Source organism: Theileria annulata, chromosome 3 (genome assembly GCF_000003225.4).
Source record: "Theileria annulata chromosome 3, complete sequence, *** SEQUENCING IN PROGRESS ***".
NCBI classification, from domain to species: Eukaryota; Apicomplexa; class Aconoidasida; order Piroplasmida; family Theileriidae; genus Theileria; species Theileria annulata.
In genome coordinates, this window is record NC_011100.1 from 840,609 (window position 1) to 866,471 (window position 25,863).

At 34.8% G+C, this 25,863-nt stretch overlaps 12 protein-coding genes across 12 annotated transcripts, besides 29 other annotated features; 7 read left to right on the top strand and 5 right to left on the bottom strand.

Annotated features, from left to right (window-relative positions):
* Positions 1–96: 96 nt before the first annotated feature.
* On the top strand, positions 97–1,159 carry TA04340 (RNA processing factor, putative; the record flags this gene model as incomplete). The annotated part of the gene is made up of 6 exons (XM_949993.1): positions 97–117; positions 194–540; positions 623–695; positions 724–847; positions 882–1,042; positions 1,082–1,159. 6 exons carry the CDS (start codon positions 97–99, stop codon positions 1,157–1,159), a joined length of 804 nt encoding a protein of 267 aa, XP_955086.1.
* Positions 1,160–1,504: 345 nt separating this feature from the next.
* TA04345 (uncharacterized protein) lies at positions 1,505–2,386 on the bottom strand (the record flags this gene model as incomplete). Its single annotated transcript, XM_949994.1, has 2 exons — positions 1,505–1,543; positions 1,646–2,386. 2 exons carry the CDS (start codon positions 2,384–2,386, stop codon positions 1,505–1,507), a joined length of 780 nt encoding a protein of 259 aa, XP_955087.1.
* Positions 1,682–1,750: a sequence feature (1 probable transmembrane helix predicted for TA04345 by TMHMM2.0 at aa 213-235).
* A 243-nt stretch (positions 2,387–2,629) lies between the features above and the next one.
* On the bottom strand, positions 2,630–4,347 carry TA04350 (uncharacterized protein; the record flags this gene model as incomplete). The annotated part of the gene is made up of 2 exons (XM_949995.1): positions 2,630–4,283; positions 4,322–4,347. The coding sequence occupies 2 exons, from the start codon at positions 4,345–4,347 to the stop codon at positions 2,630–2,632; spliced, it is 1,680 nt and encodes a 559-aa protein (XP_955088.1).
* Positions 4,223–4,283: a sequence feature (1 probable transmembrane helix predicted for TA04350 by TMHMM2.0 at aa 7-29).
* Positions 4,322–4,329: a sequence feature (1 probable transmembrane helix predicted for TA04350 by TMHMM2.0 at aa 7-29).
* A 120-nt stretch (positions 4,348–4,467) lies between the features above and the next one.
* TA04355 (uncharacterized protein) lies at positions 4,468–7,500 on the bottom strand (the record flags this gene model as incomplete). Its single annotated transcript, XM_949996.1, has 1 exon — positions 4,468–7,500. One exon carries the CDS (start codon positions 7,498–7,500, stop codon positions 4,468–4,470), a length of 3,033 nt encoding a protein of 1,010 aa, XP_955089.1.
* Positions 7,501–9,951: 2,451 nt separating this feature from the next.
* On the top strand, positions 9,952–13,339 carry TA04365 (uncharacterized protein; the record flags this gene model as incomplete). The annotated part of the gene is made up of 3 exons (XM_949997.1): positions 9,952–11,787; positions 11,868–12,823; positions 12,913–13,339. 3 exons carry the CDS (start codon positions 9,952–9,954, stop codon positions 13,337–13,339), a joined length of 3,219 nt encoding a protein of 1,072 aa, XP_955090.1.
* Positions 13,340–14,028: 689 nt separating this feature from the next.
* On the top strand, positions 14,029–15,927 carry TA04370 (uncharacterized protein; the record flags this gene model as incomplete). Its single annotated transcript, XM_949998.1, has 7 exons — positions 14,029–14,218; positions 14,299–14,525; positions 14,621–14,782; positions 14,817–14,990; positions 15,093–15,681; positions 15,768–15,816; positions 15,864–15,927. The coding sequence occupies 7 exons, from the start codon at positions 14,029–14,031 to the stop codon at positions 15,925–15,927; spliced, it is 1,455 nt and encodes a 484-aa protein (XP_955091.1).
* Positions 14,122–14,190: a sequence feature (12 probable transmembrane helices predicted for TA04370 by TMHMM2.0 at aa 32-54, 64-86, 99-118, 128-150, 171-190, 195-213, 245-264, 274-296, 305-324, 339-361, 374-393 and 408-430).
* Position 14,218, top strand, in TA04370: a sequence feature (12 probable transmembrane helices predicted for TA04370 by TMHMM2.0 at aa 32-54, 64-86, 99-118, 128-150, 171-190, 195-213, 245-264, 274-296, 305-324, 339-361, 374-393 and 408-430).
* Positions 14,299–14,366: a sequence feature (12 probable transmembrane helices predicted for TA04370 by TMHMM2.0 at aa 32-54, 64-86, 99-118, 128-150, 171-190, 195-213, 245-264, 274-296, 305-324, 339-361, 374-393 and 408-430).
* Positions 14,403–14,462: a sequence feature (12 probable transmembrane helices predicted for TA04370 by TMHMM2.0 at aa 32-54, 64-86, 99-118, 128-150, 171-190, 195-213, 245-264, 274-296, 305-324, 339-361, 374-393 and 408-430).
* Positions 14,490–14,525: a sequence feature (12 probable transmembrane helices predicted for TA04370 by TMHMM2.0 at aa 32-54, 64-86, 99-118, 128-150, 171-190, 195-213, 245-264, 274-296, 305-324, 339-361, 374-393 and 408-430).
* Positions 14,621–14,653: a sequence feature (12 probable transmembrane helices predicted for TA04370 by TMHMM2.0 at aa 32-54, 64-86, 99-118, 128-150, 171-190, 195-213, 245-264, 274-296, 305-324, 339-361, 374-393 and 408-430).
* Positions 14,714–14,773: a sequence feature (12 probable transmembrane helices predicted for TA04370 by TMHMM2.0 at aa 32-54, 64-86, 99-118, 128-150, 171-190, 195-213, 245-264, 274-296, 305-324, 339-361, 374-393 and 408-430).
* Positions 14,820–14,876: a sequence feature (12 probable transmembrane helices predicted for TA04370 by TMHMM2.0 at aa 32-54, 64-86, 99-118, 128-150, 171-190, 195-213, 245-264, 274-296, 305-324, 339-361, 374-393 and 408-430).
* Positions 14,970–14,990: a sequence feature (12 probable transmembrane helices predicted for TA04370 by TMHMM2.0 at aa 32-54, 64-86, 99-118, 128-150, 171-190, 195-213, 245-264, 274-296, 305-324, 339-361, 374-393 and 408-430).
* Positions 15,093–15,131: a sequence feature (12 probable transmembrane helices predicted for TA04370 by TMHMM2.0 at aa 32-54, 64-86, 99-118, 128-150, 171-190, 195-213, 245-264, 274-296, 305-324, 339-361, 374-393 and 408-430).
* Positions 15,159–15,227: a sequence feature (12 probable transmembrane helices predicted for TA04370 by TMHMM2.0 at aa 32-54, 64-86, 99-118, 128-150, 171-190, 195-213, 245-264, 274-296, 305-324, 339-361, 374-393 and 408-430).
* Positions 15,252–15,311: a sequence feature (12 probable transmembrane helices predicted for TA04370 by TMHMM2.0 at aa 32-54, 64-86, 99-118, 128-150, 171-190, 195-213, 245-264, 274-296, 305-324, 339-361, 374-393 and 408-430).
* Positions 15,354–15,422: a sequence feature (12 probable transmembrane helices predicted for TA04370 by TMHMM2.0 at aa 32-54, 64-86, 99-118, 128-150, 171-190, 195-213, 245-264, 274-296, 305-324, 339-361, 374-393 and 408-430).
* Positions 15,459–15,518: a sequence feature (12 probable transmembrane helices predicted for TA04370 by TMHMM2.0 at aa 32-54, 64-86, 99-118, 128-150, 171-190, 195-213, 245-264, 274-296, 305-324, 339-361, 374-393 and 408-430).
* Positions 15,561–15,629: a sequence feature (12 probable transmembrane helices predicted for TA04370 by TMHMM2.0 at aa 32-54, 64-86, 99-118, 128-150, 171-190, 195-213, 245-264, 274-296, 305-324, 339-361, 374-393 and 408-430).
* Positions 15,928–16,083: 156 nt separating the features above from the next.
* Positions 16,084–16,164: a sequence feature (Signal peptide predicted for TA04375 by SignalP 2.0 HMM (Signal peptide probability 0.706, signal anchor probability 0.161) with cleavage site probability 0.272 between residues 27 and 28).
* Positions 16,084–16,905, top strand: TA04375 (prohibitin, putative; the record flags this gene model as incomplete). The annotated part of the gene is made up of 1 exon (XM_949999.1): positions 16,084–16,905. One exon carries the CDS (start codon positions 16,084–16,086, stop codon positions 16,903–16,905), a length of 822 nt encoding a protein of 273 aa, XP_955092.1.
* Positions 16,906–17,053: 148 nt separating this feature from the next.
* Positions 17,054–18,467, bottom strand: TA04380 (uncharacterized protein; the record flags this gene model as incomplete). Its single annotated transcript, XM_950000.1, has 2 exons — positions 17,054–17,280; positions 17,354–18,467. The coding sequence occupies 2 exons, from the start codon at positions 18,465–18,467 to the stop codon at positions 17,054–17,056; spliced, it is 1,341 nt and encodes a 446-aa protein (XP_955093.1).
* Positions 17,156–17,224: a sequence feature (4 probable transmembrane helices predicted for TA04380 by TMHMM2.0 at aa 212-234, 288-310, 339-361 and 391-413).
* Positions 17,385–17,453: a sequence feature (4 probable transmembrane helices predicted for TA04380 by TMHMM2.0 at aa 212-234, 288-310, 339-361 and 391-413).
* Positions 17,538–17,606: a sequence feature (4 probable transmembrane helices predicted for TA04380 by TMHMM2.0 at aa 212-234, 288-310, 339-361 and 391-413).
* Positions 17,766–17,834: a sequence feature (4 probable transmembrane helices predicted for TA04380 by TMHMM2.0 at aa 212-234, 288-310, 339-361 and 391-413).
* A 169-nt stretch (positions 18,468–18,636) lies between the features above and the next one.
* On the top strand, positions 18,637–21,262 carry TA04385 (neutral sphingomyelinase, putative; the record flags this gene model as incomplete). The annotated part of the gene is made up of 5 exons (XM_950001.1): positions 18,637–19,129; positions 19,242–19,812; positions 19,941–20,503; positions 20,625–20,878; positions 20,993–21,262. 5 exons carry the CDS (start codon positions 18,637–18,639, stop codon positions 21,260–21,262), a joined length of 2,151 nt encoding a protein of 716 aa, XP_955094.1.
* Positions 21,185–21,253: a sequence feature (1 probable transmembrane helix predicted for TA04385 by TMHMM2.0 at aa 692-714).
* A 40-nt stretch (positions 21,263–21,302) lies between the features above and the next one.
* Positions 21,303–21,368: a sequence feature (Signal peptide predicted for TA04390 by SignalP 2.0 HMM (Signal peptide probability 0.960, signal anchor probability 0.002) with cleavage site probability 0.438 between residues 22 and 23).
* TA04390 (uncharacterized protein) lies at positions 21,303–22,707 on the top strand (the record flags this gene model as incomplete). Its single annotated transcript, XM_950002.1, has 4 exons — positions 21,303–21,450; positions 21,492–21,994; positions 22,032–22,134; positions 22,169–22,707. 4 exons carry the CDS (start codon positions 21,303–21,305, stop codon positions 22,705–22,707), a joined length of 1,293 nt encoding a protein of 430 aa, XP_955095.1.
* Positions 21,315–21,383: a sequence feature (2 probable transmembrane helices predicted for TA04390 by TMHMM2.0 at aa 5-27 and 188-210).
* Positions 21,905–21,973: a sequence feature (2 probable transmembrane helices predicted for TA04390 by TMHMM2.0 at aa 5-27 and 188-210).
* Positions 22,708–22,803: 96 nt separating the features above from the next.
* TA04395 (oxidoreductin, putative) lies at positions 22,804–24,650 on the bottom strand (the record flags this gene model as incomplete). The annotated part of the gene is made up of 4 exons (XM_950003.1): positions 22,804–23,040; positions 23,180–23,300; positions 23,386–23,811; positions 23,959–24,650. 4 exons carry the CDS (start codon positions 24,648–24,650, stop codon positions 22,804–22,806), a joined length of 1,476 nt encoding a protein of 491 aa, XP_955096.1.
* Positions 22,843–22,896: a sequence feature (2 probable transmembrane helices predicted for TA04395 by TMHMM2.0 at aa 5-27 and 462-479).
* Positions 24,570–24,638: a sequence feature (2 probable transmembrane helices predicted for TA04395 by TMHMM2.0 at aa 5-27 and 462-479).
* Positions 24,651–25,098: 448 nt separating the features above from the next.
* On the top strand, positions 25,099–25,838 carry TA04400 (mitochondrial import inner membrane translocase subunit, putative; the record flags this gene model as incomplete). The annotated part of the gene is made up of 3 exons (XM_950004.1): positions 25,099–25,276; positions 25,415–25,661; positions 25,763–25,838. The coding sequence occupies 3 exons, from the start codon at positions 25,099–25,101 to the stop codon at positions 25,836–25,838; spliced, it is 501 nt and encodes a 166-aa protein (XP_955097.1).
* Positions 25,839–25,863: the final 25 nt, after the last annotated feature.

The following is a 25,863-nucleotide window of genomic DNA, read 5'->3' on the forward strand; positions in this document are numbered from 1 at the left end:
TTTATGTTAAAATTTTAAAATATTTTTAAATTTATTTAAATAATTCTAATTAAATAACTTTAATTAACTTTAAATGGTATTTACGAGTTGTAATATATGAAGAAGGATTCTGAGAAGGTGAGTTTTTATTCAAATCTCAATATAGTCCAAATTTATAAATTATTTACAATTAACATTTATTAATTTTGATTAGAAAAAATCAGTAAAGGCCGTTAAGAATGAAAAGAAGCGTGAAAGGCAAAGAATTCGAGGCCTTGACCCTAAAGTTGGAAGAAAGGGCAAGAAGATGGAAAAGGTTCTGGAGCTGAGAACTCAAAAGAAAAAACAAAAGAGAATTGAGAGAAGGAAACGTAAAGAAGATGAAATAAGAGGGATTCCAGTGATTAGAAAAACACCGCACACAATTGAGTCCCTAAGACGTTTCGACGAGACCATCGTGGATCCTGAGGATGTTGAAGTCAAGTTTGAGGAGCAAATTGACGAGTTTTCTGACCATTTCTCCAGAAATATTACTCCAAAACTCCTAATAACATCCACAAGGTACTTTTTACCACAATATAGCTATATTTTGGTATATTTGGCCCAAATTTTAGTTAATTTACGTGAATAATATTTTGATTAGAAGGCCTTCGGAGAAGATGAGGACGTATATGAAGGAGTTATTGCTGGTTTTGTCAAATTCATTTTATTTTGCGGTATGATTTAAGTGTTTAACATTTTTAGAGGGAAGAGTATAAGCTGAAGGAGGTTGTGAAACACGCTAAAGAGAACGGTTTCACAAGCATTTTACTAGTAACTCAAGGCTCCAATAAGCTCCCAAATGGCCTTTACATATGCTCACTACCGAGTAATTTTACACATCGATTATGTTATTTTTTTAGGAGGACCTACTACATTTTTTAAACTTACAAGTCTTAAATTGGCATCTGAAATGAAAGGTGCAGGCGTTTTGGTGGCAACGAAGCCCGAAATTGTTTTAAACTCGTTCAATACGAGACTAGGAAGAAGAATTGGAAGACAAATCGCATCACTATTCAGTCTAGTAATTTATTAAACTGTTTTTTTATTAAATTGTTATTAGGACCCAGAATTTGAAGGCAGAAGAGTTATTACATTCCATAATCAAAGAGATATGATTTTTTTCCGTCATCATAGGTAAATTTTAAAACAATTTCTATTAATTTCGTTATTTGGTTATAAATTGATATTATTTTATCCAAACCCATTTATATTTATATATAGGTATGTGTTTCGAAATGAGAAAAAATGCTCATTGAAAGAAATTGGGCCTAGATTCACATTAAAAACACACTTTGTACAGGTATACAAACTGATAATCCAATTAATTTAGGATGGGCTTTTTGATCTTGACGGTGGTTTATATGAATTTATCTGGAGACCTGATTTACAAGTTGACAGGAAACGATTCTTCATTTAATTCCTTAATTATTGTACCATAGTATATACAAATATTTAAGATATTAATTCTATGTTACATTTAACATCATTTAAATTTACTTATGAAACAAATTACACCAGTTGCCTAAAAAATAAATTGAAAAAATAAATAAATTGAAAATAAATAAATTGAAAATAAATAAATTGAAAATAAATAAATTGAAAATAAATAAATTGAAATAATAACTAGTCTATAATAAATAAATTTAATAATAACTAGTCTATAATAAATAAATTTAATAATAACTAGTCTATAATAAATAAATTTAATAATAAATGTTAAATAGCTGAAGTCGAACCTATCAGAATATTTCATCTTGATTAATTGTTCGTCCATTGTAAATTTCTGTGATTTAAATTGCGAATACTCATCCTTTAATAGCGAAAAAACATCAAATTTGACCTTGACGACAGCAAAATCATCCTCCTGCTCCTGCGATTTCGGCTTACTTTTCTTCTTCTTCTTCAAACTCGACAAATCATTTTTCGTGAACATTTTGACAGATTCAGCCAAGTCTACGTCGTTTTTCGAGCTTAAAACCCCTTTAGAATCTCTGAACTTGGGGACCCAAATCTTCGGCTTCGCTGGCGGCTCCTCAACCTGCTGCTCAGTCTCTCGAGGCCAGATCTGCTGAGTTTTACGTTCCTGGGACTCCTTTACAGAATCTTCAGGTTCTCCGTTTTCAACTGTTTGGATTATTTTTACCAAATTTGGACCAAAATTTGAATGCGTTTGCAACGCCTCGTCACTCTCATCGCTGCTTACACGCCACTCGTTATCGTGTTCAGACTGTGGTTCTTGTTCCTCCTCAGCATCTTTATCTTGCTGTTCCTCTTCGCTCGGTTCCTCGGTTTTTTGAAGTAGTGTTGAAGCCTTGACGGCTGTTTTCTTCCTTCTTTCAAGGAATGACACCAGTGAATTTGCCATTAGAGTTTTCTAGAAAATTCTAAAATTAATCATAAGAATATTAATTTAAATTAAAGATGGAGTTTGGATTTTTTTATAATTTTTTCTAAAATTGGGATTCACAACACCATCAACACCTTCACACCATTATTAATATTTTTAGGCTAATTATAAATTTATATGCTGATGATAAATTATTTATAAAATAATTAATTAATTATAAAATAATTGATACTTAATTATGTATAATTTGAGGTTAAAAAATTAGTATTTGGGTACTTTGATTCCAAAGAGTTCTAGCCTCCTGGCCAGCGAAGTGTATATGCTGTTCAACTCCTCAGCGTCGTCCACACCTCCCAATACGCCCGAACTCGCAGTACTCAACAATATCACATTGTTGTTCACAGTGTTAGTGGCATTGTTTGCGTGAGTGTTACCATTTGTGTGAGTGGTTCCATTTGTGTTAGGAGAGTGGATAGTGTTGGTGTTGTGAGTATTGGGATTGACTGAGTTGTAGAAGCGTTGGAAGAGTCGTTGTAGTATTTTGATGTTAATGTTTGGAATTTGGGCCTCTCCGTTGTTACTGTTACTGAGTGAATAGACTTCCGTAACAACATGAGCTGCTTCCTTGAATAAAGAGCCTCTACTAAGGCCTTGGATAATAGTTTCGAAGGTCTTGGCATCAGGCTTTACGCCATTGATTTTCATATACTTGTAGATGTCCAAAACCATCGCATATCTGCCGTTAGTGATACAGGCGCTCATGAGACAGGTGTAAACGTGTGTGTTGATACTGAAGTTGTAGCGCTTAGGCAGTTCATCTGCTAGTTCAAATACTTTATCCAACTGGCCGCTTCTGCCGTACATCTTAATGAGAATGGTGAGGGTGAAGTTGGAGGGCGGGATGTTGTATTCCTGCATTTGCGACCACAACTTCTCGCACAGCCATAGTAGGCCAGATTTAACGCAGCCTTCTAGTAAACTGTTGTATAGTATTACGTCTGGCATTATTCCTCTTTCATACATTACACTTAATAGCTGGAATGACTTGTCCATATCAGATTGCACGCAGTAACCCTTAATGATTGTGCTGAAAGTTATCAGATCTGGCTCGATTCCTGAACTTAACATCTCTTCAAGTAATCTCGTTGCTGAGCCCATTTCACCCACTCTTGCGCACGCATCTATTATCGAGTTATATGTTACTGTATTTGGCTCGACTCCGTCTTGTTGCATTAATCTGAATATTCGCATCGCCTTATCTAGTTGTTTGTTTTGGCCGTATCCTTTAATCAATGTTGTGTACATGATTGTATTTGGTTTCACTTTTCCTCTCTCCTTCATATCCTCAAACAATCTCATTGCGCTATCCACGCTGTTGTTATTCACATAAGCGTCGAACATGCATCCGTACACGATCTCGCTATTGTTTGCTCCGTTACTAACAGTCACTGTTGAACTGGGGGTGTTATTGGTACCATTGGTAGTGGTATTGGTATTGACACCGTTGGCAGTATTTGTGTTTTGGGCCGTAATGTAGTGATAAAAGAGTTCTTCGCAGTCGTGAATTAAGTTGGATGAAGAGAGCGTTTTAATTATGATCCCGAATGTTTGGATATTTGGTAAGAGTCCCCAAACTCTAAACTTATTAATTATTCTTAACAGCCTCTTATTATTCTTGAGTTTAATGCAGGAGTCTAATATCACATTGAAACATGCCTCATTGATCAGGATACTAGTTCTTTCACAGAATGTTAGAAATGAGTCCAACTTTGATCTCGAGTCCAGCCTTGTTGCTACCATCATTAAACTCGAGCTGATTTCTTCATTCTGGTGGTTTGACCTTAACAATGGTTTTACGTAATTTAATGCCACTGTGAAGTTTAATATTGCTATACAGACTCTCACCAAGTATGTGCTTATTCTCACTAATCCGTTCGCCACTGAGTTTCCAACTGTGCTAATTGTTCCAGAATTACCATTAACTCCAGTTTCTAAATCTTTGTTAACTAAGTTAGGACTATGTTAACTATATATAAATATAATTAGTAGACGTACTATCAGTATTAATATATAAATATATTGTTAATATTATTAACCCCTCATATATATATAGAATTATTACCTGTACTATTTTCGGTATTTGAATAGGAAGAATGTGTCAAGAATACTTCACATGACTCATAGGACTGAGTCCCTTTTAGTAATCTATTCACGTGGTTGAAATTCCCCTTGAGCGCTATTGAGAGTAGCACCTTTTCACATATCGGTTCAGAAACCATGCCGTAATAGTCACAGTAGTATTTCATCACTGACTCACAACTTTGAAAGTCCTCCGCTAGTAAACAACACTCCACCAACGGGACGAATAATTCCTTATTATCACTTCCAAACAACTGCTTGCACACCTCCAATAAGTTTGTCACCAACCTTTTCCCCTCTGAATTACCAATATTTTTATCCTGTGTGTTTGAATTACTATTAATGGTTATCAGATGTATCAGTTTATTGATATTCTCTAGCGTGATGAACTCGAATTTCCCAAAGTTGGGGCTCGTGAATTCTATTGGCACTACGCTTTTCAGTGTTTGCAACGACGATAATGATATTTTAGTTACTACAGAGGGATAATCAATTAGTAACGCCAGTTGTAGTGAATTAATGAACGATAGTGCATTCAGTGCTCGCTTTTCCAACAAACGTACCACAACTGTTCCGTAACTTAATCCAAAGTTTACGGCGCAAAACTCCAGAAACAGCAATAACTTACTACTCTCCAGAAAATCCACTGAAAAGTCTGGATTCACCATGATGTCCACAAACCTCAGCACAAACTTAACAATGCTATTGAGCTTTGGGTAGAACATCATTCTGAACATTCTCGACAGTGTTGACGTTGCTTCTGCGTTTGTCAGATTAATGAAGCTGTCGAACTTTGGTTTTCCTAGCAAATCTATTTGCACCAAGTATCCCACCAACAAACAGCTCAATCTTGCATTTAACCTCCCTTGGTGGTCCTCCAATACGCTTAATAGTCTTTCAATCACTCCTGAATCCTTTCTTGTCAACTGTACCAAAGTCGTTACATATTTCTTAATCACCAAATCAAGACAGTTTGTTGATTCTGTTGGTGATAATAAGTGGTTTAAAAGTGATCTCGACAACTGTGTTGAATCCGGCATACTCAACAATAATACCAGCGTCTCACTGTACACATCCGCCGTCACACACTTAACATTAACTCCGTTAAGTGTGTTATTACCATTTACTGTGCTCGGTGTGTTGTTAGCTGTGTTCATTGTGCTATTACTATGGTTATGGTTTGGGAAGTAGTTGATGTTATCAACCAGTTGATCTGATAATAATAACAGCTTGTGTGAAAATTGTAGCAATAGTTTACTGTTACAATACTTGACAATTGTATTGTAAACTTCACAGGCATCAACTGTAAACTCGGTTCCAAACAGTGAAAACAGTTCATTCTCAACTGTTACGTCTCCCATTAAATATCGTTCCAACAAAGCGTGTGCTGATTCTGAGAATTCCGTGTTCAAGTCTGAACACAACGGCGTTACAGTGTCTGCTACCGTCGCCACACTACTTACCACGTGTGTGAACGGTGTTTCATCCTCCTTCTCTCTCAAATCTATATAATTTCCATAATATCCTTTATCTCCAAACAATATTTCCTCACAACCCTTACCATAGTTATATCCCTTTTCATAGTTATTATATTCTTTGCTATAATTATTATTATAGTAATTGTTTGGCTGATAAAAGCTGTTTTGGAAGTTATATAGTGATTCTGATGAATAGTTTGAATCTCCAAAACTCGTTGAGACGCTGTTCAGGTATTGCAACAATCTATTTTTATCTGTTTTATTACTCATTTCATACATAGTATCCAGTGTGTTTGGTGTTGTGTTAGCTGTTTTAATATTTTGGGCGTTGAGGTTGTTTGGTTGCTCGGGCGACGAGAGCAAAGATGAGCCTTGTTGAGTGGACGTTTCATCGCACAATGAGAAAAGACCCTTTTCAAACTCGCTAAACCCTGCCAAGTCATCTCTGAATCCAAACAAATCCTCCTTGTACCCCAATGATTCGTCTTTGAAGTGTAATGATTCATCTTTGAAATCGGTTAATTTATCTCTAAAAGTTGAATGGCCGGTTTCACAATATTCCGGTCCACTGGTTAATCTGGACCCTTTGAAATCAACATTATACTCACTACTACCAAACTCTGAACTATATTCATTCCCAACGAACTGTGGGCTATAGTTGTTAGTGTTGGGGTCTTGAGTATAATCGTTGGTATTTGTTGTCGCTAATGAATTATTGAGAGATTTAATCATGTGATTAATTGTGTTATTAAGTGTGTTATATGAAGTATTAAAGTTTAATGTGTTATTTTGTGTGTGTGTTTTGGTCTGCACCTGGTTGGTATCAGACTGGTTTAGCTTTTCAAATGTTCCTAAACCTGAGTGACTTGATGATTTATCAATTACTCCAAACTTGTAGTTCTCTTCATTAAAATTAAAATTTAAATTATCTTCATTGAAATTATTCTCATTAAAATTAAAATTGTTTGGATTAAATCTTAAATGACTTTGACTAAATTTTAAATTTTTATTAAAATGTTCTTCATTATTTTCTTCATTAAAAATTTTCTGATTTAAATTTTCTTCATTTAAATTCTCTTTAAATTTTAAATTTTCGTTCTCATTGAAATTTTCATTCGTTAAATTTAAAATGTTTTCATTAAAATTAACATTAATTCCATTATTATTAATATTTTCATTAAAATTATCATTATTGTCATTAGTTTTATTGGTATTGATTATATTTAGAACTTCATTATGAAAATTGTGTAATTGTTGTTTAAGTGTGTGTTCTTTCTGGCTTTGGAGCCTAACTTTACCCACCTCTTCTTCCAATAATTCTTCTCCTAGTCTTTCCAACTCCCTTTCAACTGTTTCGCTAGTTTTAATATTGTTATTAACATTTTTTTCATCAAATAATTCTTTTGAATTACCGATTTCAACTAAATCACTTTTAACAGTATTATCCCTATTGAGTGTGTTAACAGTATTAACGGCGTTAAGATGATTGAGATTGAAAAGTGTACTATTTTGCATATTGTTGTGTGTTAATAATGGTTGTATGGGTAGAAAAATTGAATTCTTGAATTAAAATAAAGAACTGGATGTGTTCTCAGCGTATAAAAGGTATGGAATCCTGGTTGGAAAACAACATATTTGACTGGAATGTCGTGAAAAAAGAACAAGGGATTGTTGAAAAAATATAAAAAGGCCGACGGGCGTGGAGGAGGTGCGGGAGTCTGGGTAAACTATTGGCTCACACACTAAGGCACACACTTTGGGCTTCGACTACTTAAATGTTAAAATTTCACATAAAAAAGCCATTTACATAAAAGAAAGCTTATGAAATTCGATACCAATTTGGAAAGACACAATTAAAATACTACTAATTGATAGTCAGGCAAATACGACGCCCTAGAATACCCACCAACATGCCTATTACACATTAGCCTATTTCGGACTCCCCATACCAAATACGTATTGTTTTTCCTATTTCTATCCCCTGTGACCCTGAACCCACTAGAAAATACCACAAACTAATGGATTCCCGACCTCACCGCACAATGGACACACATCAGTCACTACACATTGTCATCCACAAATTTGAATTTATAATCTTTTCCACATATATTAATGAAATTAAAATTAGTTTAAAATTTCTAAAATTCTAGCCTTCCTTTATACTTACAAGTTGTGCCCTAATTCCACACTATTATACCTTATAATAACATATTTTCATTATTTTACTCTAAAATTAGTAGTACATTATTTGAAATTATGAAACAGTAAATTAGATATTTGGAAGTTTGGATTTTTTAATTTCGTTACTGGCTTCCGCATAACTATTTTACTCAATTTAGCACTGTATTCTTATACACATTTTATTTTTAATTATTTATTTGTACATAAATTTTCTATTAAATTTATTTTTTCAACTAATAACATTAAATTTTATGCTAATTAACCCCCTTTTTTGCCTTAATACGCTTTTAATATCCATATAGTTGATTTTATGATTTTTTAAAGCTAAAATATTTTATACCATTGGTTTAATTTGATTTAATATTTTAAAATGGGTAATTTTTATCCTTTAAAAAATTCTTAGACGATTTTGAAGAATGTTCTCCTGATACAAATCACTCCTCTCATACCGGTACGTTTTTATTCACTATTTATTACTCCATAAAATTTCTGTATAATAGTATATAATAATTTAGGAGATGAAGAATCTTCCGGATCGTCTTCATATACAGGTATTACAATACACATTGGACTGATATTTACAATTTTTTAGAGATGTTGGCTGAGGTCGTGCTGTTAACTAGTTCTCTGGGTGGATTAAAGAAACAATTATTTGAATCCACAAGGGCTCAACATCTCTTAGATTGTAAAGGTTTAGTATACTATATCGTTGATGCTAATAAAGATCTTTCCAATGCAACAGGTTGTACTACTATTATATAATAATAAATTCAGTTATTTCTGTTGTCACTAGTTTACACATTTAAATATTAGTTATATTAGTATATTATGGTATAGAATGGAAAGATTATGAATTGTATGAAAGTTGGAAATCGGAGGGTATATTGAGATTGTTTAAGGATGATTCCGGTAATGATTCAGGTACAACCTATACACACGCCGCAATTATATACTTTTCTATATTGTTTTAGTTGTGTTACCGCAAGTAATAATTGATGGAGTTTCAATTGGTGATCAAAAGTTCTTACAAGACTTGGAAGATGACGGTGATTTAGGTATCAATTTATATACTTCATCTAATCAATATTTATATACAATTATTACACTCACTATACATGATAACTGTATATATTGAGTAGATTATATAGTGGCGAGATTGATATGCCCGAATTGTTTATGTGATAAGGAAACGGAAGAAGTTTCATGTCCGAAGTGTAAAATTGAGTACAGGAATATTATTCCAGAAGAATATAACGATAATAATTATGTTCGGAAGCTTTGTCAAGGTCTACCTTGTGAATAATTTTCAATTAAATTTCATAATTTTTTTTAATTTTATAATTTAACTTATTTAATAAAATATAGTTAAAAATAATGTATGGATGGTGTGTATAGTGAATGATGAGGAATGAGGAATAAGACGTCTATGAGATTTGAGTGTGTGAAAGGAAATAGTTTTAGGGGTAATAATTGATAAATTAATAAGAAGAAAATAAGGGAATGAAGAAGAAAAAAGGAGAGATTAAAAAAGGAATGAAACAACATCAAGTGGCAATGCGATTAGGTGCTAAACGACGTTTTTGTTAATTTTCAAAAATTTGTAATTGTTGTTCAGATGTGCAGTATTTAACTAAAATATTTTAGGATATTTTAACAAAAAACAGAGATTTAATATAGCCTGTTGTTCAGACTATACACATTCCTTGTTTGATTTAACAATGCACATTTGAGATTCAAAATGTTCCTCCAACTAACTTTGATTTATTAAAATAATCAACTAAAAAAATGGTTTCGTATAAATTTATCATATTTTTGTTTATATCGGGCAAATTCACTATAGTACACTCTCTCAGGAATCTTGCCGAGCTTACACTCACTACTCATGATACACATCAACTCCAAGAAACACCTACTCACGTTTCAGAGACTCGAGTACAAGAGGGTGAGTCACAAAGTCAAAAATTAGCAGAAGGATCGGATCAATTACAACAACAACAAGAATCCCAAGTACCTGAAGCTCCTGCTGAGGCTTCCCATGAAAGCGTTAATCCAGAAAAAAAGGAAGATCTCCCTAAGGAACAACCAGAACCTTCTGTTACATCTCAAGAAGAACGCACTTCTGATAATGTCCAAGGATCAGTTGGTGGTGACGTAACCGAAGAACTAACTCCCCAATCTCCAGAAGCTAAAAATACTTTACAAGAAGTTTCAGAGGGTTCGGTAACTCAAAATGGTGATCGTAATGAAAGAAAGGATGGACATACAGAACAGGCAAATGAACTTAGAGCAGAGAGCTCAGTTGGAACCGAACCAACGGTCAATCGACCCGAAGTTGGAACCAGTGAGCCAGGAGAAAAGGGGGTTGATGAAGATACTAGAAATACTGGAGAATCTGGAGCTAAGGGACCCGCTCTTCAAGCAGGTAGCGATGGGCCCCCGTCTGAATCTGGACAGTTACCCGGGCAAGGTAAAACATTAAGTCCACCTGCTACAACTACACAAACACCTGCTACAACTACACAAACACCTGCTCCTACTCAAGCACCTAGTCCTCCTGATTTAGGATCAGGAGGCGCAGGATTATCCAGTACAGTTCAGGCATCACCAAGTAGTCCTGGAACTGAATCTTCTGGTCCCACTGTCACAAATGCTCCTACCCCGGCAAGTGGGTCGAATACTGGAACAGGGGTTACAACTGGTAAGGTGTTGCCATCAGTTGATGCCGTTGAAGAGTTACCTTCTAGAGAAAGTGATTCGTTAATACATCCATTGATGCCAGATGAACATATTGTTATACCTACTATTGCACATCAAACTGGAGTTAACACAATGGTTAGATCACAAACCAAACAAGTTCCAATCAATCCCATTCCTAACGCTACTGGTAACAGATTAAGTCCAACTCCAACTACCAATACTGTAACTCCAAACCCGGTAGCCCGTAATAATGTAGTTCCAGCTGCAACTCCAACCCCAAATGTAGCCGTTAATCCCCCTGTTCCTGGACCTGCAGCAAATGATGGAGTAAATAAAGATACTGGAGTAAAAAATGTGTTAATGAATGTGTTGAGAGAGTTGGAAACGAGTTTAAATCAGGTAAATGCAACTGAATTAGTACGTCCTGAAGCACCAAATAAACAGTCTTTATGTGAAGTCTTGAATACAACAAATACTAACATTTGCGCATCAAAGACTAACAACGGAACTAACAGTGGCGTCCCTGCTAATCCTGAGCTGTTAGGGTTGGTGAATAGATATTACGTAAACAACGCCTGTGTTACTGAGAACTCACTGAATCAATTGTACAATAGTGGCGAGTTTTCGTACAAATTGTTGGCCAAACACTTGGATCAGTTTAACAAAAAGGCGCCAAATAAAACAGTCCAGACAGTTTATGACAAGTCCGTCCCAGTGGTAACAAAGCTGACTGAATTGTTTAAAGATGCCGAAACTGCTTTAGTGTCAGACAAATTAAAGAAATTGTTGGAAAAAAGATATTCAGTCCTGACCACAGCACTTTGCGGAGTCGCAAACAGTGAACAAGACTTTCTTTCAAGCACTGAACTCAATAATAATCGTGTTACACTTTCACTCAACGAAGAAGATTTTATTAACCAGGCGGTATTATAGATTATAGATATATAGTTAGTTTGTGTATAATTATAACTATGTTGATGTTATATTGTTGAATAATCGTATAGACGAAAGAATTGATGAAGGCTTATGAGCCTATGGTGGAATTACTGCGAGAGTTTAATACGCTGTTGCCGAAGCTGTTTGAACTGTTTGAGGAAGGCTTTGAGAACAAAATAAACTTAGTTTCTTCTTTGGCGCATGTTAAGCCTCAGGAATCCGTTCCCCCTACGACTGTTAATCCCGGCGGAAATGCTCAACCTCCTTCTGGTGCTGGTCTAACCCCAAGACCCCCTGTTACTGGTGGTACGACCCCAACTACTGCGGCTCCAGCTCATGCCCTTATCCAATTTGTAGATGATCAGGATAGAGAAATAGCTGCAGTTCACGGTCACCCATCTTTAATTCAAAGGATTAGGTCTTTACTCCAGATTAATGGCCTCACTACTAGTGATCCCGCTCCCGCACCTAAAGAACCAGCTCCAACCACACCAAAACCACCAGCCGCTGGTGTTCCTAGTGTTAGTCAGCCTAGACCAAGTTCTCCACCTGCACACCCTGGGTCTGGCGTAACTCCTTCTAATGGATTAAGGTTGCTTGATAGAGCATCAACGGGAGGTGTTAATGTGGATCAACACACTCCTAGGACTGCTACCTCAGGTTTATCGTCAACTTCACTCCCAGCTGCCCCAGCTCCTAGTAGTCCAGGCGCTGGAAATCTTGGACCAAGAGGTGTGGTTTCCACTCCCCCTGGTACTGCTGGTCCTGGAAGTGAAAGCGATGAATCTGATGGCGTATTTGGAAGCCTCAAGAAAAGGCTTAAGTCTCTGGTGTCAAATTCACCAGGTAACCCCCAAGCACCAGGCAAGAGAGTACCACATGAAGTTGACGATGAACTCCTAAACACAGCCTTTGCACAATTTGAACACCTGGGAATCTTCAAAACTCAAAATAATAAACTAGTTCCTGAACTCGATGAACAAAAGGTTAAAACACTCGTTCGATCCAATTTACTCTCACTCAAGTTCCTCACTACTCTATTCTATGTAGTTAATTATAAAGATAATGTATAGATAGCTAAGACCCAATTTCAAAAGTTAATGAATATTTTAGTGAGTTCGATTCAATGTATAATTTGGTGGTTGGACCACAGCGTTCAATGCACGGATTATACGAATTCGTGGAGCATTTATTATTGTCTCCGGACGCTGATGAGAAGATTTCAGCTTTAAACGACAAGAAGTTGATGGAACAAATCAACGCAGTCGTTACCCCCTTAGAAGATTTGTATGAACAAGTCAAGTCAAACTCTAATGATTTAAAACTCAGAATGCCAAAGATACCAGTGGATGAAACTGTAAAGGTACAAAGAGTTAAAAGAGCAGCAGCTGAACACAGGCCAAGTCCAGCAGGAACAAACTTCCAGGTGGTTTCAAACTCAAGCGGAGTTAAAGTATCACAAGAAGGCCAGTTATCTAGGATAAAAAACCTCTTCAAACCACTTTTAGGAAATGTATGCCCTTTCCCATTTTTCATTTAATTATTTATTTAGTTAAAGGAATAATTAGTTATACAATTGTTTTAATTATTGGTACCATTAATATAAGTATAATAGTTACTAGTAAACAATAAATAGTTGAAAAATAGTAATAATGTGTTTACTAGGCAATGATTGGATCAACGTGGTTTTTATTGTCATCATCGGTTTTAATCTTACTAATGTAATATTAATGTTATATCCGTTAGTTGTTGGGGAATTTGTATAATGTATACCAGTGTTGAAATGAGAAATTTTTTTATAATTTTGTAAAATTTTGTGGAAAAGGATTTTTACTATTTTTAACTGTTTATTTGGCCGGGAAATACCAAAAGTGTGTGAACCAGCTGTTGGTGATACCTGCCACGGAAGGATGCAATATAATGCACTTGTTCAATCACTGTTGATTATAAATGGAAAAGAACAAAATTGTAGAATTTTTTTAAAATTTAATAGTAAAATGTTTAATTTAATATCGTAGCTTTTTTAAATAAAATTTTCTTAACCTTTTTATCGTATTCTAAAAAGTACGTTTTTAACACAATGCTCACTTTTTTTAACACATTACTCATCATTTTACACATTTATTCACATTTTTAAACCTAGTGTTATTCAAATTTAACTGAATTGTTTTAGTGCTGAATAATATACTGAACGAGACTGACAGTGTGTTACTGGCGAATCCGAAGCTGATGAAGGATGAGCAGCACAACGCATTTCAAGGTCTGCTCACGTTCGACGAGTCTCTGCTCTACTCCTCGGGGCACTTCTCTTCAAGAAATGAGCTCATTTCGTGCATCGTAGCAATGCTCCACGGCGTCGAAGTTTTAACCTATCTTCCCACGCTTTATCTCTATAAAGACGATTTCAAAATCTCTCCAGGTAATTTGTTTGCTAACCCTTAAATAAACCCATTTACGCAAAATTGAAATACTGTAAATATTAAACTGATTTATAAATAGCTCTGTTGACGTTCATTTTGGGTTTGATAAGGCTGCCCCTGAATTCGAAGCTTTTGTTGGCGTTTATGAGTGATTCTGTACCAATTTTCGGGAGTCGGAGGAAAAGCTATTTGGCTATCGGATCCTTCATCTGCTTTTCCTCAATGTTTGTACTTGGCCTTTTAAATGAAAGTTATTCCATTGTTCTAACCACTTTACTGTTTGCACTCTGCTCACTCGGATCTGCCGTATCTTTTTATTCTTTTTATATCATTTTTATTATTATATTAACATAGTTTATTATAGTATATGAAGTTATATACATATCGGTAAAATTGTTTAGTTGTGTAGCGTGATTGGAGAGGCATTGGTGATAGAGTGTGCATATAAACAAAGTACTGATCAGGTTACGAAGACGATTTCGACATTTTACACATTTCGAAAGTTAACATTCGCAGCCATGTCTTATCTTTCGTCAGTTTTAATGATGATTATTAAAAAAAGAGTAAGAAACGTACCTATCATATTATGGTGATTAGGAAATATTTATGATATCGTCGAGTTTGCCATTTTGTGTGTTTTTTACGTCATTTTTCATACAAGAGAAGCCGTTTGGCTATTATTTGACAATAAAGGAACAGTATAATAGATTAGTTTCATTCGCATCTAAACCTGAGATCAAAAACCCATCCATCTTCCTTTTCATATCAATGGTACTTTTTTAGTCATTTTTAGTATTAATTATTTAACTTTATTATTATTTTCTCAATTATATATATTTTCTAATATAAATTTTACTATATAATATCGTATAGATTGTTCCGAGCGCTGGCACAGCGATGTTTTACTTTATGACTGAGCGTTTACACTTCCAGCCTGAGATTTTTGGTCGCTTTTCAGCTTTTCAAGCAATTGCAAGCCTCTTTGGCATCTATTGTTACTTGCTCTTCTTCAGGAACATTAGCATTCGAAGACTATTTGTATGGACTACATACTTGGTGGCAGCATTCTGTTCACTGAGCATTGTGTTGGTAAAGAGGTGGAATGTTGTTTTGGGGATACCAGACAAGGCGTTTGCAATCACTGACACTTCGCTGATTCAGTTCATCGGAGAGATGAACTCGTTCCCCATCTACGTCATGGCCACTAGACTGTGTCCACGGGGAATTGAGAGTAGTATGTATTCATTCCTCTGGACTGTCCAGTTTCTTGGAATGGACATCAGCACTTATATCTCCTCTGGGCTTACACACTTATTTGGGATCCAGAGTCACAATTTCAAGGGACTGGTGCCAATGATCGTAGTCTGCGCTGCAGCACAGCTTATACCAAATTTCTTTGTCTCACTGTTACCGAAAGAATTGCCAACCGTGCAAATGGATGATGATGTCACTGCTACTATAGGTACACCTTTGTTCTATTCACAGTAATAATTATGCTAAATATGAACTAGATAGTTATGCGTAACTGTTGAGTATAAATGATTGTAGATGAAGCAGAGGAGGAGGGACAAGGAAATGAAATCCAGGCTGGATCGGAGTTTTAATTTTTTAATTTTTCCTCTCTACATTTACACAATTTTTTAGAATTTATGTTTATAAATTTTGTATTTTAGTTGTAAGTTTTTATAAAAATTTAGTTCAAGTATAGATTCACACTATGTTGGAATCACAACATTGGAATAATAATTTTACCAATTAAATTTTTATATATTTTAACATATAAATAAGTTTATATAACGTTTAATAATTTACTCAGCTATTAAAATTTTTCTATAAAAATAATATATCATTTATACGTTGAATAATGTCCCAGTTTATGGGCCGTGTGAGTAAATTGGCAGGTTTAGGCGCCGCCTCAGTAGTTGTTCCATACTTGTGTTTATTTGACGTTGATGGAGGAGAGCGTGCGGTGATGTTCAACCGCTTCGCTGGTGGAGTCAGTAAGAAAACGTTTGGAGAAGGCTCACATTTCTACCTTCCATGGTTCCAAGTACCATATTTATACGATATTAGGGCGAAACCTAAAGTAATTAACACAACAACTGGAACCCAAGATTTGCAAATGGTTAGCATTAGCCTGAGGCTGCTGTACAGGCCCTTGGCTGAGCATCTGCCTCGAATTCACCAGAAACTCGGCCCTGACTTTGATGAACGCGTTTTACCCTCAATTGGAAATGAAGTTTTAAAGGCAGTAGTTGCTAAATATAACGCAGAATCGCTTTTGACACAGAGAGATAAAGTTTCTAAGGATATCAGGGAAGCCATTACAGCTCGTGCAATGCAGTTTGATATTAAACTTGACGATGTTGCAATTACCCATTTGAGTTATGGTAAGGATTTTTCAAAGGCAATTGAGGAGAAACAAGTGGCTCAGCAGGAATCGGAGCGTGTTAAGTTCATAGTTGCCAAGTCTGAGCAGGAGAAAATCGCTGCAATAATTAGGGCAGAGGGCGAGGCTGAGGCTGCAAATCTCATCTCAAAAGCTGTCCAAACTCATGGCTCTGGAATGCTCGAGGTTCGGAAGTTGGAGGCAGCTAAGGAAATCGCAGAAACGCTCTCCAACTCCAAAAACGTAGTATATGTTCCTAATAACCTCAATATGCTCATTAATCCCACTAATCTCTAATTTTTTAACACTACTTTATATCTTCATGTTAATTCTGTGTTAGAAAACAATTTTACCTCTTGGACCAAAATTACTACTTTTCAGACTCATACTGTATATAATATACATACTATATATTATATACATACCATATATCATGTATAGTGGATTATGTATTACTGCGTTTAATTGGTGTCGTTGGTATATTTAAAAGTCTTGCGATGTTGAATTTATTACACAAATATCTCACAATTGTCTGGAAGAGGAAGCTTGGAATTAAGTAGAAAAAGGCACTGCTGGGCATTGAACACCCATACAACGTTATCAGTATTATACCTATCCTAGATATTATCTTCATATTCTTCTGTCTATTCTTCAACTTTTCCAATTCACTGCCTAATCAATTGTAAATTAGTTATTAATATTTAAGTATAGTAATTAACATATAAATAAGTAGTGTAAGGAGTACCAGGATTCGATTGTAAATTGCTTGATATAGAAAGAGAAATATTATGTTCAAAAACAAATGTCATAAGGATGCCAAAGATTGTTGGTAGGATATAATAAGGGTCTGGAAGGGAAAGACTGTCAAGCCATAGACAGGGTTCATAGGTGAAGTCGGGTCTTGAGTTTGGGTCAATTGCAAATAATCTTAATCCTCCATAAACAGTTCCAAACATTAATCCTTGGACCATAGTGGCTCCAATCTGTACCAAGATGCCTTTAACAAACGAATTTCTCTTAGTTAACTCGAATATCTTAAGCTGGGTTTCCCTCGCCAATTCGTGGTTTTTAGTGCTGAAGGCAAGTTTTGCCTTCTCTTGAAGCTTGACGACCTCAGGCACAATCACTGCATTTAGTCTGCGACTGCGTTCAGCTGCTGACCAAACTGGCAAGAGCAACAGCTTAAAGAACAAGGTTATGAGAAAAATTGTAGCGCTCCAACTCAAGTTTAAGCAGTCATGAACAGTCAAAAACATCTGCTGGACATATTCTACGGGTAAAAAACGCTGTAAAATACTCCTTTTATTACCATTCAAGTCCATGATTCTAGTCATCAGATATTGGTGGTAGTCTGGAATTTCAAATAATTCCTCAAAACCCAAACTTTCTCCTGAAATTTTCAAGTCCTCTTCCAATTCCTCAATTAATTCATTTCCAGTCTTGTTTTTAACATTATACACCTTTTCATTGAGATCATCCGGGCTAAAATTGGAGTTGACAAATCGGTCATTTACATCATTCTGGGCTATTTCAGCATCTTCTTCATTATTTATATTTTCTTCATTGGTTGTATTGGTATTATTTTGGTTTGAGTAAATACTTGAATCATTAAGGTTTGAGAAGAATCTCAAATAAGGGTGATTGAGGCCATATTTTATAGAGCTATTATCACTAAATACAAAACAAGGTTTAACTAAGAAAGGTATATTAGAAAGAGTTGTAGGAAGGTTAGGTGATGTATAATTTATTGAATTAAAGTGTGAAATTTGTCTTTTAATTGTATTTCCAGGACAGAAAACATTATTTATAACAAAATAATTATTATTTACATATTTTACTGTTTTGTACAATTTTAACATTTAATACATTTTGACCACGATAACATTTCATTAATAATTTCCGCACAATACAAATTTTCTACACATTTTTAATTTGTACAATATTTTCTTCAATTTTAATTATATTTTATTCATTTCACTATTTAAAATGATTCCATGTAGTATATAATGTTGTAATTGAGTGAATGAAATGTTATCTACGGTACGTAGTTTTGATTTGGTGTTATTAGAAGAAGGCGAAGAATACGTAACCGATGCTGCTTGTACTTTATTCACTTCTTTCCCCAACCAATCCACTTTTAATACAAATTCTACTCATAATAATAACGTAATTAGTAGTAATACGAGTAGTAGTAATAGAAATAATGTGGAAAATGTGTATAATAAGGGAAGAATAAGAATAGGGACAAAATCGTTAATATTCGAACCTGATTCATTGGATATGCCCCTTCTCAAATTACAATTCCAACATATCACACATATTCAACATCATAACAATTCATGTAACAGTAATAATGTAAATAGTATGAATAATGGAGTAAATGTGGATGAGAATGGAATACTGGTGTGTAGTAAGCAAGTAACATCAATTCCAACCTCAATATACAACGGAAAATCAAGATTTATAACACCCTATACCACATATACCATTAATAATTCAACCAACAATATTACTAATTTAGGTAAAAAATTTCATATTTATACTTATATTATTTGTTTTTATATAGGTAGAATTATCATATATTGGTAGAATTGAGAAAACATCTTTTAAAATTAGTATATAGAGTTGTTTAGGTAATATAAGGGACGCAGGGTTGGGTAGATTAGAACTTGAGAACATTTCCTGTTATACATTCCTTTTTATTTACTCCACGGCTGATATACAAAAACAACAATTTATAATCTTTAACTCTCTCTTAAACTCTATACAGAACTCAATTCCAGTACCAAACACTATACCCTATGGTACCGGAGTGGTCGGAGTATCAATGGGTATAATACCGAATAGAGAAAAATTGATTCTTGGAGTTGGAAAGGAGTCGGTTTACTGTTGGCGTTTGAAGAGAATGGTAAGGCATGGAGGGTTTTGTGCCCTAACTGACCGGGCATTGTACTTCCAACCCTCACCGAACTTCAGCAGGAAGTTGTTTAAAAGGATTAATTTGGATAGCGTTCTGCATATTTTTAAGAGAGATAGCGGTCTCACAAGTACTGGCGAGTGCTTAACAGCACTGGAAGTAGTCTCACTTCCAGAAGAAATAACTGATAAGATTAAGAGGAAACAGTACCGGTGTATTTACTTAGAGTTCAAACAAGGCAGTGATCGGGATAAACTAGTCAACGCCCTGAAAGATATAGTTCCAAAGTATTTTTATCATAAATCTATCTAGTTATTATGAAATATAGCTAAATGTTGTAATATTAGTTAACAATATTCTATTCAAACTGGGACAACGAACTCATTTTGAAATAACTTGATGTAAAATGTTTTAGGGCATTTTTTGCAATTGATTCTCGTGGATTTCGTAATGAAATGACAGAATTGTGGAGGATGGGACTGTTGCCAAACTTTCAGTATTTGGACTTTCTGAACTGTATCGCAGGCCGGAGTCGCTACGACATATCGCATTACCCAGTATTCCCCTGGGTTCTAACAGACTATTCCTCTCCCACCCTTGACCTCAATAATCAAAATGTATACAGAGATTTGTCAAAACCCATCGGCTCACTAAATATAGAACGATTGCATTTAATTAAAAAAAGAATGTACAACCTTTTCCTATCAAATAGTGTCAATAATATGGACAAAGGTTCAGAAGGGAATTTGAAGAATCGTGATACTAGTGGTAAGAACATGAATGGCAGTAAGAGTGTGAAGAGTGGAGATGAGGATTTGTGGGATATGGGATATTATATATACGGTTCTCATTATTCCACGCCCGCTTTGATAGTCTTTTTTTTAATTCGTCTATTGCCAGAATGCCAACTAAGGCTTTACGGCGGTCGATTTGATTCATCATCAAGAACATTTAATAATATACAACATACCTATGAAAGTACGTTTTCGTGCCTGAAAATCCTGACATCCCCTACTGGGGCTTATTCTTACTATTTACCCTAGTCGTATATCCATTTAGTTTATTATAGATATAACTGGGAAAATAATGTGATGTTTAGATGTAATGAATGGACATTCATCATTTTTTGAGTTAATCCCTGAATTTTACGAAAGTGACGAGTTGTTCCTGAAGAATTCTCTGAATATAACCACCCAGGATGGCCGTTTGGGTGACGTCGAGTTGCCTAAGTGGGCCCACAACAGTCCGACTCAGTTTCTGAAAATTATGCGTTCAGCTTTGGAATCGGATTACGTTTCCAAGAATTTAACTAATTGGATCGATTTAATATTTGGATATAAACAAAGTGGACAGGTACTCAGTTAAGTGCTTTCTATCTCCGGGGGTTCCTGGACTTACCAATTACTCCAGTTATATTTATTAATTATATAAATAATACTTCTAAATGGGATGGAATAAATTATGTAGAATAGTATAGTGAATAACAATACATATCATCCATTAACTTATTTGGGAAGTGTTCACGCTGGGAAGTTGAGGACGACATCCGCAATTCAAAACCTGCTTAAGACTATGGATTCCCATGCAATTTCTGTGCAAGTTAGAGAATTTGGCCAATCCCCAATCTTACTCTTTGATACGCCACACCCTAGAAAGTACGTTTTTCGTGCCTTAAAAACCTGCTTTTCCCTACTGGGGCTTATTTTTACTATTTACACTAGTTATATATATATTTAGTTTATTATAGATATAAATATCTATATAAATAATAGTCTCAATGGGGGTGAAAAGTGCTTTAGATTGGTGTTTAATAAGTTTGATGTGGATGATGTCTACTACAGCTCGCCCTGGTTTATTTACGTGGAGAAGCACTCGGAGCTCTTCTCAAAGTCTATATTCACCAGGTCAGCTGAGTCTGCAGAGTCGTTGAGACTGAACCGAACAATCCTTCCAACCCACGCTGGAGGCCATTTGAACCAACTCACAGAACTCCACGAGAATAATAAGCTGAAATCAGTTAATTTGGAAATATCTGACAAACTTAACAATTTGGGATTTCTACCTCATAACTTCTATTACCTTCTCACATCAGGATCCATACAATTTAATCAATTTTCAACCAACGAAAGTGAGGAGACTACAAATAATGGTAGTAGTGATAAGAATATGAGTAGATTGAGTTTAAGTGTGTGTAGAGAAAGTTTAATGTGTGGCACTGAAATTAGTAATTTATTATTCACTTGTGATAGTTCTGGCCATTTGCATATTATCGACTACAACTTACTACTGAACGCTGATGAAGATAGACAGGAAGAAGAATTGTTCCAGAATCACATGTTTATACCTAAAAATTGTACTAATTTAGATCAGGGAAGACATTTTACCACTTTCGTAACTTTATATTTATTTTTACACTATTGTTATTTGGTTTTTACTTGTATAATGTTACATAGAGTAGTTAATTACAGTGTATTCATACAGTTAAAAAATAGTAAATTATTTATAGAAATTGCATGAAGATGGTATAATGTGTATTGATAATGAAGGTGATAATGTTGTTACCGGCTCACTAGATGAAACTGTACGTCTATTTCAAATCACCAACACAGGTACTCAGAACTCAGCACTAATTTCTGATTATAGATCTTAGGGAAATTATGATATTTGATGAATCTAGCCCAATAGTGTCGCTCTGTTTTAGAAATGACTTGATGTTAGCTGGTGTGATTAGCGGAAGTTTGAGCTTATATGATGTTAGAACACCAAACACACCCATTTGGTCATATGAGCCCACGACTGAACGAGTTATACTTTCATGTGGGATCAGTAACCATTTTATCCAGGCGGTTTCAAAGTGCCTTGATCCCATCCTCTTCTGGGACATTCGCATGCTAAACTCCCTCGGCTCATGTGATTCCTTCATGAAACAAATTCAGACCAACGTCTTACCACTTTCTTCGTATTCTGACTTGGCTGATTTCATCTCAATTACGTACAATTCAGATGCTAGTGTTGTGGGCAGTAAGTTGGAAATGTATGGTTTGAATAAAAGGACGAGAATAATGAGCATGGGCCTGAACATAACTAATCCCACAATGACAAGGGTTAACACTAATTCTGATGATCAAATTAAAGCCATTATCGCCAACAATAAAGGCCAATCCATCGCATTATATTCCTAATTCACTGGTTTTATATAATTTATTATTAAAAATTAACTACCATTTGACAAAAGTTTATGTATTACATACACTGTGTATTGAAAAATGTATAGTATATTACAGTTTAAAAATAGGTAGTGAAAGTATTTCCTGTTTATATATTACAACGATGAATAGTAGGCATCCGAGTAGGAACCTAAGTGGGTAGAGCATGATCCTTCTTTTCTTGTGTTGCTCGAAGCGTTCAATGATCAGTATTGACTGTGCAAAGTAGTCCAGTCCGTGAAACAGTGCAACCAAGTCGTTCCTATTCAAATCCAGCTCTCCCAGCTTATCGACATCAGTCATTAATATCTATATCACAATATTAATCAATGATATAATTATTCAGGATAAGTGTATAGGCATTAGGTTATGGGTATTATATACTTAAATATAAAATTAAATCCGCAGGAGGGAAAAGAAAATTTAACTAAAATTAAGTAAACAATACCTTTATAGAAGTTTGAATAGCAGATAACTTTAATTTGCCGTGTAATTTGCATTTCTCACATTCGACGCAATTCACCAATTCTATTAGCCGGTCGAACTTTTCAACCATCTCTTTACCACACCTATGATCATATTATTAAATGCCATCTAAATATAACCGCAATAAGTTTACATAACCTTATAATTAATTAAGCTATAATAACGTACTCAGTTTGTAAGTTGTTATGATTTGCTCCATTCGAATCAGTACTGATATTACTTTTGTTAATAAAATTTAAAAAATCTTTCAAATGTAAATATAAGTCATTATTGACCAATTGTAAGTTACTATTAAAATTGTCCAGGTATCCCTTTAACCTGACGACTGCGGATAAAATATAGTTGTAAGTGTAATAAATATTCTCCAGCCTGTCTCTGTGTTTTGACAGCTTATTGTAGTAGTAGTGATAGTTACTCTGGTATGACGGAAGCTCAGTCTGGTCCTCATAGGCCTCGTATGGGTTTGTGCACTCATAGTTGAGGGCTGAAAAGGCTGAAATCGTGCCTCGCATTCCAGAAATCAACTTATAAAAATGCAAACTCTCCTTGCAGCTCATGTTATCACATTTGTCAATTTCTTCGTGCATCAATCTCCTAATCATATATTATTACTACAATATTAAGTACATAAAACTAATTTAAGATGAAATAGGCTATGTTGATATAATTCAGACTATATAAATAGTGTATCTAAGTAAAACTAGTAAGGTTGTGGCAGGAGTTGCCAGAAACTAAGCGTACCAGTCATCTTGGCCACTATATCCTGTATAAGATGGCGGATTCCTTAACAAATCCACAAACACGCAGTTGTCCTGAACCAAGTTACTCCTGTTCAAAAACTCTCTGTTGAACCCGAAACCGTCAGTTCCACGTCCCAATCCATCACTAAACCTCAACACGTAATTCTCCTTCCTGTTACCCATTATACTTAGTGGTACCTCACGGGAATTACATCTATCCACATGGCATTTGGCAACTTCAGTCTTATTAACGTTGTTGTGGGTGGGAGTATTAAGAACGCCAAAAGTTGGAAAATTATTACGATTTTTGTTATTATCGAGTGAAAGATATGGTGTTTGTGAGGGACACGAGTTAATTCTTGGCTTTGACTTGCAATTTGAGTCTAAATTGACCAAAAAGATCCGAAAGTAGTAGTCGGACAAAATGTTACTGAGTTTCAGGTGTATTGTTTCAGCCTCTGAAACTAGCCTTGTGAATTTTACTATATTCTCAACATTGTCTACCTCGATGGGACTAATTTGGGAAAAGTTGGAGCTATTTAGTGAATAATGTAACTTATTGGAACTATTAGATTTTTCTACGATTATATTGCTATTCTTCTCACTTATATTGTAGTTGTTGTATACTGTACAGTCACATACTATTGAGAGGGTGAATAGTATGATGCGATAAAACATAATATAAAATAACATATTAAAATTCTTTCCTTTATTCAAAACCCATCAATTTTGGGATTAAAATAACCAAATTCTCACAACAAAACTGTATTTAAAATCGTGAAATTTGTACATTAAATTGTTAGCTTTACAAATTAAAATTTCTATTAAAATATATGAAAAATAATGATTTGTCGACTACTATGTGGCGAGGTTTCTGTGTACTACCTTGAGTACACAGAGTATTCTTAGCCTTCTTGATTTGATGAATTTTCCTCTAAATTGATAAAAATAGTTCAAGTAATGGTGAATAATCAAATTAATCATTAATGTGTAATTTTTATCATTTATTTACGCTTTGTTCCAATATTCAGCAACAGTCCATTTTACCTTATAATTATTCAATTACTTTTATATTTTTGTTTAATTTATATATATATAATGTATATTATATATTGTTTTTTAATTAATTAATTTATTTGAAATGGTAAATGATTATTTAAATGTATTCTTGTCTGACCGGTATGTAAATTATCAAATTTTGGGCCAGAATCTCAGTGAGAATGAGTTGCAGTTGCAGGAAATTGCAAAGATACAGCGGAATGTTCAGGAAAGCTGTTTATTACGTGCCTCCATGATAGGCATTGGAAGTGGAGTTTTAGGTACCTTTCCTCCTTTACCCGAGGAACATCCAGTTCCTCTACTATACTCATTAATTATCCATATATAACTCTGTTAAGTATAGATAAATCCTTTTTAATTCTATTTTGTCATTTCTTTATTTCTGAATATTGTAATAGGGAGTTTGGTGGGAACATTTTTGTATAGTATAAACATGTCGAATTCGAGTGTGGACACTGAGGTTTCCGTGAAGAAGGAATTCTTAAAACAGTACAAAAACTTTGTGCCATACGTCAAAAGCACAATTAAAAGCTTTGCTAAACTCGGATTTCTCTACTCACTCTTCGAATGCCTTATTAACAAAGTATACAATCTATTTATCCCTAATTATCTCATTTTGCCTATATGTAACATTAATGATACAGAGTAATGGAAATAATGATATTAACAATGTAATATATGCTGGATGTACTACTGGTGCATTTCTTGGCCTTAAAAGTTAGTCGAATCTTTCTCATGATCTTTAGATGGTCCTTTTGCCACTGTCGGCGGTTGTATCGGTTTTGCCACGTTCTCATTCCTCATGGAGTCTTATCAGCGTAACAAATACTCCAACTAACACAGCCAC